Below are 12,126 nucleotides of genomic sequence, written 5' to 3' on the forward strand. Positions count from 1 at the left end.
AGTCCCCGCCTGAAAACGGGAGCGACACTGTATGAAAGATGTGATTCTCCTCTCTGTCAGCGTGACTCGATACCAGAGGGAATCTATACTGAGTCCTAGATATTCCGCGCACTGCGCGGGACACAAGCAGCTCTTTTCCCTGTTTATCTTGAAACCCAGGTTGCAGAGATGTGTGACTATGCTCTCCGCATATCTCTGATCGCTCGCTCTCTTGACGAGGAGCATATCAGATAATCGTCTATATAAGACAAAATCCGAATCCCGCTGTTTCTCAATGGCAAAAGAGCCGCTTCCACACACTTGCTGAACGTTCTCGGAGCGAGAGACAGTCTGAACGGAATGGTTTGAAACTCGTAGGCAGTGTCTCTGTGTGCAAACCTCAAATATTTTCTGTGTGACGGGTTAACGTCTATGTGAAAATACGAGTCTGATAGTTCGATCGTCACAAACCAGTCGCTTGGACGGATCGATCGGCAGAGTGCTTTGTGTGTCAACATTCTGAACGGATATTTTCTCAGGTGCTTGTTTAACACACGCAAGTCCAGGATCGGACGAAGAGATGTGCTTTCTTTTTTTGGGATCACGAAGTATTGGGAGTAAAAGCCCTGACGGCTTTCCGCCTCCGGGACAACTCTGATTGCCCTTTTGCTCAAAAGAGAGTCAATCTCGGCCGTCAGGACGCGAGCCGACTCTCCTTTGGCTACAGAGATCAACACTTCATTGAATCTGGGTTTAATTGCAAATTGAAGCCTGTATCCCGTGAAATCGTGTTTAAAACCCAGGGGTGAACCGTGCATGCGAGCCAGTTGACGAGGCATGCAGAAAGTGGACCTCTGCGTACACAACTCTGCGTTTTGATGAAGTCACCGCCGTCGCCGCTCTGGGCTCCGCCGGCTGAATTCTTGGAATTTTTGCACACTATCGCCCTCGGCTGATCGCCTGGATGCGAAAGTGCCACATTTATTGAGTTTTCCATTTTTATTATCTTTTGTGAACACATCGCCTTCAGCCCGTGGCTTGGATGCGATTAAGCAATCTTTATTGCGCAATCATCCGAACTGACGTGCGAATGAACAAATGTCGTGAGTGCTTGGTGACACTGAACATTTTCCCTTAATCCTCGAACCCGAGGAGAAGCTAGGGAGGAAGCCCTTACGGAACTTTGAACCGGGCTGTGTTCCCGTCTCCTTTACTTCGCCGGCAAAGAAAGGAGGACAGGAGAACATTCGCGTGTCAGGTCGCAAGCTTTTTCTTCCACTCCTCGGGGTGGGGCGGACGGTTTCTAGCCGCCACTGAAAAGACCTTTAGCGGGGTCGTAGGCAGCGTCCATGACTTCCACTTTCTGTGTGTCACCCAAGCCTGACAGGTTAAGCCACAACAGCCAAGCCCATCACGCGGCCGCAGCCCTAAACCGCGCCTCGTGAAGAGCGCAAAATTAGGTCATTTACCACACAGATATCGTCCCAAAACACTGGGTAAGGTACTCCCGTGTCGAGCTGTCGTCCCATCTCCTCCAAAATCTCCACCTGGTACGCGGACAGTAAAGTCACCGCGTTTAGCGAGCACACTGACTGCGCCGCAGTCAGTACTTATACATTCTCTGATGGATGGACGCTGTCAATCTTTCAATTTTTCCAGGCAGTGCAATTTGAGATGAGGCAGAGATAGAACGTCGATTCGGATGGAGGTGATAAGCCACTGAAGGCTCCACAGCTGGGGGTCTGGCTAACCCCAGCTCTTCTATCCCTGAATCTCCAGCTTGGAGCATCCTTTTGCAGGAAGCTTGCTCTTGAAGGGGCTAGACCAGAAACGAGACATCTCCTTCATGCAAGCCGGCACGGCGGGCAGGAGCTGTCTAGCAGCGGGTTAAACAGGCGGCAGCCTTTTCCCATCATAAAGGTCTCTCACAGCTCCCTCCGCGTCTTGGGCCACGGGCCAGGCTAGGCCTAGCTTAGCTGCAGCTCGCTTGCATACCTTGTGCAGGTTACCTTCGGCCTGTGAGGTCGTGTCGCCCGTGCTCTGGGGTCTCGACTGTTGGGCGGGGAAGGGACCACTGTTGTCCTCTTCCTCGTCCTCCATGTCCAGGACGAGGAGGTCAGAATTCGCATCGCCCTCTGCGTCCTCGTGGCACGGTCGTTTCTCATCCTCCGCGAGGAGGTTATCAAACAGAGGCGGCATGACGGCGATTTGGCCTCCATCAGTTCCGCCCAGCTCGTGGAAGCTGATGCTCGACGGCCGTGGACCTCGAGGCGGCGCCGGACAGACATGGGTCCTGTTGGTTAGCCACCGCAACTCTCTGCCGTCTCTCCAAGTGTTTCACCGGCAATGGCGCGCAGTGAGCACATGCTTGCGGGTCCGCGAGCAACGTTTGAGCGTGCTTCGGGCGCATGCACATGATGCACATCGGGTGAGGGTCCCTGCCTGAGATGGTTGCTCCACATGTTGATGGATATGGGTGGGATGCAGCCTCCCTGATCTTCGACTCATTCCCTTTGGTGGGGGGATGACCGTCGACATGGCTGAGTACGGAGAAACGAGACTCGTCACAACACGTTAGTCTGTCGATGTTCGCGGGGTATTTAGCCCTCCAAAAAGCTTCGCCTTGACACGCTAAGCCTGTAATAGCTTGACGCTACCACGTTCCCACTGTGTAACTTAATACCCAGTAGGATGGAATAGGAATAGCTCGCCTCAAAGCAGACGCTATTCCGTGATGTTGCTCAGCGCGATCCTGTAAGACTGACCTCGCTTTCGGTGGCGTAATCCAATGACGGCCCGCACGGTGAACAGTTAAGCGAAAACCAGCCGAGAACAGGATGTGCTGAGAGAGCTTAGTGTAGTCCCTCACGGGAAGAAAGCGCGAATGATGTTAGAAGGGGATGACCTGAGAGATAAAGGTGGTGATCTCAGGTCGACCTGTCTGTCAAGACAGACTTGGTGTCATTGAAGCTTCCGTAGTAGGTCACGCCTAAAGCGATTCCCATAGTGAAACACCGAGCGAAGTTAGAAAAAGAACATAAATAAATAAATCTTAAAGAATCGAAATTAAAACCTTCAGCGCAACAGCGCCCCTAGTGACAGTTAATATTACGAGAGGAGGGAAAAAAACAGGGAAACAGCATTTGGAAATACGTTTGAAAAATAAGGATGAGCTTTATGTGTCTCATGAGATGTACGTGAACTCAGTCAAGTTAAATTTTTAAGTAAAAGTATTAAAAACAAATGCAGCTTGGAGCTCCAGTGCCACAATTTATATATAAACACATTTGCATTTACATGTATTTCTGCAGTTCTGTGCTGAAAAAATAACCTAGAAAGATGAAAATGTATGTATGTAGACTTCTTTTACAGAAACAGTTAAATCACAATAAAAATGTAAAGGAAATGGATATTCTTTGTTATTAAAACTGTGTCAAAAAACACTGAATGAAACAAGTTTGACTCTTCTTTCTTTATTAAAATTACCTACAAAGCTTAAACATTTAAATAAATATTTTGGGAAAGATATTCTATACTAATTTACATCGTCTCTTTGTCTCTTTGGCTGTCATGTTATTGTAGAGAATTTGGACACACATGCAAAGATGTCCTATACAATTGTTTCTGGAAGAACCACAAATGAATGGAAAAAGTCAGGTGTCCCAATAATTTTGTTCATAGAGTGTACATTACTAAAGATTACATTTTTACAACAGTGATGTCTCATTTAATAATTGATAAATGTAAAGCTGCTGTGAGGCAGTTGCTCGAAAATACACCCTACTATCCAAAGACAAGTTTACACGCCTGTCATTATCCTGTATATAACCATCCTAAAACATAAATGATGGTACATTGAAAACAGCAGTTAGGGTGTACAAACGTACGCTTCAAACTCATAGAACCACTTATTGTCCAGGCACAAAATGCACCCAGAAAATATTCACAGCGTTTCACTTTTTCCACATTTTGTTACGTTATAGTTTTATCCCAAAATAAATTAAATTCATTATTTTCCTCAAAATTTTACAAACAATTCCCCATAATGGCAACGTGAAAGAAGTGTGTTTGGAATCTTTGCAAATTTATTAAAAATCAAAAATGAATTTTTATTTTTTTTTTAATGTCACAGCCTTTGCTCAATACTTTGTTGAAGGACCTTTCGCACCAATTTCAGCCTCTTTTTGATGCAAGTGTGATGCTCAAGTATGATGCTACAAGCTTGGCACACCTATTTTTGAGCAGTTTCTCCTATTCTTCTTTGCAGAACCTCTCAAGTTCCATCAGGTTGGATGTGGAGCATCTGTGCACAGCCATTTTCGCCTGTGATGTCATCAGTCATGTTCAACTGGGTTCAAGTCTGGGCTCTGGCTGGACCACTCAAGGACATTCACAGAGTTGTTCAGTAGCCACTCCTTTGTTATCTATCTATCTATCTATCTATCTATCTATCTATCTATCTATCTATCTATCTATCTATCTATCTATCTATCTATCTATCTATCTATCTATCTATCTATCTATCTATCTATCTATCTATCTTTAATATTTTTTATTTTAGCTTGGTATTTTTCGATTCATGACCGCAATACTTTTGGTGGTAAATAAATCCCATAGACATGTTTTCCCCTATAATGTTATTGCACTTTAAATTGTAAATGTGGTATTTAAATTCTAAACCAGCATGTTTAATATTTAGATCCCCATGTCCTTTTTAAGACCCCACGTCCCCTTCCTTTTAAATATGTAACCAAGTGACGTTTTCTCTGAGTACATTGTGAACTTAAATGAGCTACTGTTTATGTTTATACAAGTACATTTTTAAACCCGGAATTTTTTTGGTAGACTTTCATCAATATAACAGGACTTTTACTTGAGGAGAATATTTCAGTACTCTTTCCACATCGAGTAAATCGGTTAATGGGCTGAAATCAGTGCGTAGAAAAAGAAAAGATATTCACATTTTACCAAATTAATAGATTAAAACTAAAGTAATGAGTCTGTTTTGAAAATGTAAGAAGTAGAAAGTACAGATATTTGTGTAAAAATGTAATGAGTGAAAGTAAAAAGTAAAAATCTGACAGATTTTTAAACCCATAATTTTACTGGTAGACTTCCATCAATATAACAGGACTTTTACTTGAGTAGAATATTTCAGTACTCTTTCCACATCGAGGTGAAAGGTGGGTAAAGCAGTGAACAAATACAGCAAAATTTACACACATGTCAACCCTAAAGTGATGAAACCAAACTGTTAATAACTTGGTTTGATTGTGTTACTAAATGTTATACAATCAGTACTTGGGCTCTTGCACATGCCCATGAGGCAGTGTAATGGCTGTCTCTTTTACATGGTTCAGTACCTTTTATTATAATTTAATCGATAAGCCTACATATCTTTTACACAGACGTGAAATAAGTTCCACTAGACTATGGAAGTCAATGATGTCCAAATATGTGGTCTACAAATAGCAAAATACAGTGTTCCACCAGAACTCACGGGGGTTACATTCTAAGAACCCTGGAGTTTTGAAAATCGGTGATTTTTGGACGTACCCCCCGCAGCCCCTATGGTACCTTAGTAAATTCATCTAGACATTTTCACTTTATAAACGCAATAGCGTATACAGTATTTGATCAAAGACATAGTTTAAAATGTTATTCCTAGCGTTCCTGAACATTCGGTCCCGCTTGGGATTCCTGTGAATTTTATAATAATCCGCAACTTGCTGTTAGTTTGGTTCCAAATGAGAACCCGCGTTTTTTCCGAAACCGCGAGTTCCGAACCGTGAATTATCGGGGGTTGACTGTATACTTATACTTAGTTTAGTTTAAACAGGATTGCACAATTGTTCCATACCGAACTCTACACATCTGTGATTTAGACAATAAAAATGATCAGAATCATAAAAAAATGACATTTATAACACAGATCAGAGAGAAAAGGCTTTGTTGAAAAAAAATCACAATGTAAGCTCTACATGCCGACACAGTTTAATGTGGATGTGCATTTACTATTTCCTGCTCACGGCTGTAAACCAGGGGTGTCCAAACTACGACCCGGGGACCAACTGCAGCCTGCCATCCATTTTTAATTGGCCCGTAACAAAGTCTAGAAATTTAATGGTCTACGGCCCACACATAATATTCTTGTCTTGAACAAGGCATCGTCTCCACAAAGCAAACAATCAAAGAAAAAATGTGCTTAGGGTCAACAAAAATAGCGAAACCAAAGAGACACAAGATCGCGAGTGCAGAAAATTTATATTTTCTCATAGAAACCCATCCCATATTTCTCTTCTTGTCTCTCTTCATACAGGACAATGAAGAGGGATCAGCCTCCTAAGAACCAACTTGAAGCGGTCACTGAGAAAATGACCCACCAAACTTTTTGTAAAAAATAAAATTAACACGCATTTGTAATTAAGTTTTATTAATGCACAGTTAATGCAGCGCGCATTTCTGTTTGACCATTTTTATAAAAAATTTTAATAAATAAATCTAAAAGAGGCGAAATCAAAACCTTGAGCGCAACACACGTTTATTCACGACGACCTTTCTTTATTCAAATATAATAAATAAATAAACGAAAAATTATTTTTAATCAGTAAACATTTGTTTTACTGATGCACCAACTCTCAAATCAGCACCAAAATCCTCATCTCTCTCCACAGACACATAAATAAAACAACCTGAATCCTAATGAATTTTTTTTTATGTTATGTAGCTTTATGTAGTGTGTTGTAGCTCTATGTTGTTGTGTAGTGTAGCACCAGGGTTCTGGAGGAACATTGTCTCATTTTTACTGTGTACTGTTTATCACTGTGTATAGTAGAAATGACAATAAAAGCCTCTTGATTTGACTTGACTTGAATATTTGCCTCACATACATAATAAATATATGTATAGAAAACTATATATATAAACCAATTCACCACACAAATATTTTCTGATTCTGAACAGTTTCTCCAGTATCACCTAATTAACCATCCGTGTGGAAACATAGCAAAGGTTCTGTTTGGTGTCCTGATAATTTACGTAATTTAAAACACCATCATTACTTTAAAACGTTTACAAGAATATTTTGCCTTCATGCTCTATCTTCAGTTTGGTTTCACAAATATTAAACGTACATTACATAAGCATCGATATTTGTCAATGCCCATGTTGATTAAAGTCTTAAAAAAATTGGAAAGTATTCATTTAAAGTACATTTAGAACAGATAAAAACGTGCGATTAATCGCGCAGTTTAAAAAGCAGTGCGATTAATCGCGATTAAATATTTTAATTGATTGACAGCCCTAATATTAATATGACGTGACGTCCAGTTACCAGCGTGACACAAAAACAGGTAGTAATAATGACTACATTTTTTACTTAAGTACATGTCAGAGCCCAAACTTAAACTTGAGTAAAAAAGTATAATCAGTACTTCAACTTTTACCTGAGTATGTTAAAACATGATTATCTGTTCTTCTACTTAAGTGAAGGATGTGTGTACTTTTGCCACCTCTGATCTTTGTACTGTTTTCAGCTCCAACCGGGGATTAAAACAAAGTCTTTTCAATGAGTCAAATGGATTTGATTCGGTTCCAGCAAGAGTTGACTCTTTTAGTCTAGTGAAAGAAAGAGAGACATCAGAAATCAGTTAAAATAAAATAACATTTCTTTAACTTTTCTTTACATTCTGACTATGAGTGACGAAGATTAAAAGGGACCTACTTTGACCCATAAGCCTTAGTTTGGGTATCTGTGTTCTAACCAAACTAATGCTTTGGTGTTATGGCCACTAAAAGATTAATATACTTATTAAATGTTAAGGTATATTATTATTTTCATAATGATGGTGATGATGATGATTATTATTATATTAATTATATAGTATATAGACTAATTCTAGGTACATAGACTCCTGGGACATGGGGGATGTAGACAAAAACCTGTGGCCCCTAGTGACCTTTAATATTGCCATGTCATATTACAAGAGGAGGGAAAAAAACAGGGGGGAAAGGCAACAAGCTTGGCACACCTATTTTTGAGCAGTTTCTCCCATTCTTCTTTGCAGAACCTCCCAAGTTCCATCAGGTTGGAAGGTGATCATCGGTGCACAGCCATTTTCTCCTGTGATGCCATCACCCATGTTCAATTGGGTTCAAGTCTGGGTTTGACCGGGCCACTCAAGGACATTCACAGAGTTGTCGAGTAGCCACTCCATTTTTTATCTTCTATGTGCTTAGGCTCATTGTCCTGTTGGAAGATGAATCGTCGCCCCCAGAGGTCCAATTCTTGCTTAATTCTTCTACCTCTTGATCCTGACTAGTCTCCCAGTGCTGCAAAGATAGTTGTTCTTCTGGAAGGTTCTTCTCTCTCCACAGAGAAATGTTGGAGTTCTTTTAGAGTGACTATCGTGTTCTTGGTCACCTCCCTGACTAAATCCCTTCTCCCCCGATCACTCAGTTTGACCGGGTGGCTCACTCTAGGAGCATTCCTGGTGGTTCCAAACGTCTATGCCCTCATTGGGACCTTCAATGCTGCAGAATGACTCTCTACCCTTTCCTAGATCAGCACCTCAGTACAATACTGGTTTAGAGGTCTACAGACAATTTCTTTGGACTTCATATCTTGGTTTGTGCTCTGATATATACTGTTAACTGTGGATAATCTATAGACAGGTGTGTGTGCCTTTCCAAATCATGTCCAATCAACTGAATTTACCACAGGTGGACTCAAGTCAAGTTGTAGAAACATCTCAAGCATGATTAGTGGAAACAGGATTCACCTGAGCTGAATTTTGAGTGTCATGGCTGTGAAGACTCATGTAGATGTGATTTTTTTTAATAAATGTGCAAAGATTTCTATTTTTGATTTTCGATTGTTGGGTTTTGTTTGTAGAATTTTGAGGAAAATAATGAATTTAACTCATTTTGGAAAAAGTCTGTAATATAACAAAATGTGGAAAAAGTGAAGCACTGTGAATACTTTCTGGATGTACTGTATGTGTAGAGTTGTTACTCTGGGCTTCTAAAATGAATAAGAAGGCAATAAGCGATGGCACTTTCTTCTAAATACATTCGTTTTTTGACTCTCTATTTCTTTAATTTTCTGTCGTTCCTGCTCATGCTAATCCTGAATCATCTCCCCCTCATACTATACATCTTGAGTCTGAATGAGGAAAAGAACGTGGAACAGTGATTAAAAGTGTTCAACTTCTACAACCATAAAAACAGCAACAAGAATTAAGAAATGTTTCATGCCAGTTTACTGTTTTAATTTTTGTTTCCAAATGAAATGTGTTTTTAAGCACAATGATCAATTACAAAAGCATTTTTGCCACGAATATGTGAAACAAAAAGATCACAGAAATTGATGTAAAAATGATAGAAAAAGAACAGTTATGTAATAAACATTGTAAAAAAAAAAAATGGCTTAAAACGATGAATCAAATCTTTGCATTTTCCCAGAACTGTGTCAAAGTGCACTGGTGTGTCAGGTCTTCCTGAGTTCTTACAGTCCGGGCAACTAGCAACTGTGCTAGGTCTCCTGCCTTCTGGATGAGATCCCTGCCACTAGGTATGAAATAAAATATAAACCACTGTGTTAGGCTCTACAGTGATGTATAATTCTTCATGTTAATTATTTAAATCATACACTAGATGGACAAAAAGTATTTGGACACCTGACTTTTCCAGCCATATGTAGTTCTTCCAACTGTAACCACAAAGTTGGAGGCACACAGTTGTATTGGATGTCCTTGAATGTGGAAGCATTACATTTTCCTTCACTACAACTAAAAGACCCAAACCTCTTCCATTCAAAAAGATCTACAAGAATATATGGGTTTGAGTGGAAGATCTTGAGTGGGTTGTTTTAGAGCTCTGATCTGAACCCTTTTGAACACATTTGGGATGAATTGGAACCCTGACTGCACCCCAGGCCTCCTCACCTCACCTTTATCCTGGTGACAATACCTGACTGTACAAATACCCTCATGGATGATTAAGCACAAATCTCTTTAAACACACCTCAAAATCTAGTGGAACATCTTCCCGGAAGAGTGGAGGTTATTATAACGGGAAATGGAAACAAAAAGCACATGCTGATCTTTGTATCAGGTGTCCGCAAAGTTTTTGTCCATGTAGTGTTTATTTTGCTTTAAACGTATATATTTGTCTAAACCCACTCACGTGTGGTAGTCCAAGCCGACCAATCCGTCGCCATTGATCGCCAGAAGACGATCGCCTGGCCTCAGCCTCTGATTTAGAGCTGCTGGAGACCCTGGGATCACAGATTTAACATAAATCCCATTCGTCTTCATTGGAGTTTCCTGAATAAAAACAGAATAAATTGGATATTATTTCACAGATTCAATCCAGAGTTTCTATGTTGTGTAGAACATCTAAGGAATCTGGTCGTCTCGTTTGAACATTTCAGTCAATTATGTTATTTTTATGCAGCTAAATTTTAGTATTGTATTGTTTAATTTTATATAAAATATAAACATTTAATTATATCAAATAATTAGCAGATCCATTAAAAAAGGTCTGTAGTATGCCATGAGGGGGCGCACTTTACATAACAAATAACAAAGTGCTGCTTTTTCAAACAAACTGGGAGTGAGGGCGGGGTTGACAAAGGTTTCATTTCTCTGATTGCAACATAAACTGGACAAAATCCTCACAAGAAGCTCAAGTAGCTGCAGAATTCTGTTTAAACTTGGCCAGTCAATTAAAAAAAATGAATGTTTAGTCAGAAGCAAAACAAGCTGAAAACTAATGATATATGGCTCTTTAGCATCATCCAAACACAGGTGTAAAGATATTGAGGTAAGGTGACATAGTAGCGTAGCATAAAGCATTTGTGAATTCTGAGTCATATGTGAGCTGGGATTACTGCCAGTGCAGCGCTTAGTAGTGTTTAATGTACCATGTGTCCATGTACATTTCCCTAAAGTTCTCTGGTTTTCTCATTCTTCCCATAAACATAACATTAGGTGATTTGGCTATGCTAAATGCCCCAAACTCTGAATGAATGCATATCTGTGGGACACTGAAACAGCTAGGTGATTGAGAAGATGTAATTAGCTTGTAGATGCAAATAGCTTGCTAATTCTTGACGAAGAAGACGATGGGTAAAGTTGTTTCAGCGAAAAATCCTTTAAAAGGAACTAAGTTAAAGATGTTCCTCTCAGAAAATGATCTACCAAAGTTCTCACCACGCCATCCACTAGAGACAGTCCTAGTCCTTCAGGGCCCTTCAGCAGCTTCACCATAAACACTTCATCATCGCCGGCTTCATTGTGTCTTCCACATCCACCTGCAGATTCAACCAGATTTAACCCTTTTTTATCAATGCAACATTCATTACTGCTGAATTATTCATCTCAAGCTTTACCAGATGTATCCAATTAGTTTAGTTTTCGCAGCTTTGTATCTCACCTTTTTCTTGCTTTGTTCTATCACAGCACTGACAAGTGTGATGGTGGATTTTCATATGTTGGTGTTCGGTTTCTGGTTTCATCCGCTCTGAGCTCAGTGGTGTGTTCGGTGGCGTGAGCAAGCACGAGCTTTTACGCATTGAGCGCTTCGCTCCTCCATTGTGGTTCACCTCTCTGTCCTGTAGCTCCAGAGCTTTTACTTTTGGGGTTAGTAGAACTTCACAGGTTCCCTCGTCTCCTGATACTGAAGAACAAGTGGAAGAATCGCAGTTCTTAGGCAGCATCAATGGGGCGTGTCCTTGTTCCATTAGGGCTTTTGGAAGAACCTTTGTTTTGGTACATTTGGCTTCCAGGAGTTCGGGAAATTCACACTACACAACAGATAATAAGAAGGTTTCAATTGCAAAAACAGTCAGTGGGTTATAGTCAGGGCAGGTTTAGTGATTGATCCTAAGTCTGAAAGGGAATTAGGATTTAAAGGCCACTGATTATGTGCATAGATGAACAAACAGCAGCTATGTGTTTGTAATCATATTTCTCTATAAGGCCTGATGAGCTAAAAATAAATAAATAATTAAAAAAGTGTTGCAATTACAATCAGCAATTTAGACTTTATTGACCGTCATTATTGACTGCAACGAGTCGTTCGAGGTGTTTTGAGCAGGAAGAACATCACTGGAAGACGACAAGAGATCAGGAAGACAAGCTCAAC

The 12,126-nt window shown here is 40.4% G+C and overlaps 1 protein-coding gene across 2 annotated transcripts in view; it reads right to left on the bottom strand.

Moving 5' to 3' along the window:
* Nucleotides 1–9,226: 9,226 nt before the first annotated feature.
* The window catches only part of si:ch211-176g6.2 (ras-associating and dilute domain-containing protein), a 32,010-nt gene continuing 29,110 nt past the window's right edge, over nt 9,227–12,126 (bottom strand). For both annotated transcript variants that reach the window (XM_046854609.1, XM_046854610.1), the window contains exons 13-16: nt 11,416–11,785; nt 11,193–11,293; nt 10,165–10,304; nt 9,227–9,546 (exon numbers count right to left, since the gene is read on the bottom strand). In XM_046854609.1, coding sequence (XP_046710565.1) covers nt 9,420–9,546; nt 10,165–10,304; nt 11,193–11,293; nt 11,416–11,785 — 738 coding nt within the window. In that variant the 3' untranslated portion in view covers nt 9,227–9,419. The remainder of the gene's footprint in view (nt 9,547–10,164; nt 10,305–11,192; nt 11,294–11,415; nt 11,786–12,126) is intronic.

The sequence above is a fragment of the Silurus meridionalis genome, chromosome 7 (assembly GCF_014805685.1).
Source record: "Silurus meridionalis isolate SWU-2019-XX chromosome 7, ASM1480568v1, whole genome shotgun sequence".
Classification (NCBI taxonomy): domain Eukaryota; kingdom Metazoa; phylum Chordata; class Actinopteri; order Siluriformes; family Siluridae; genus Silurus; species Silurus meridionalis.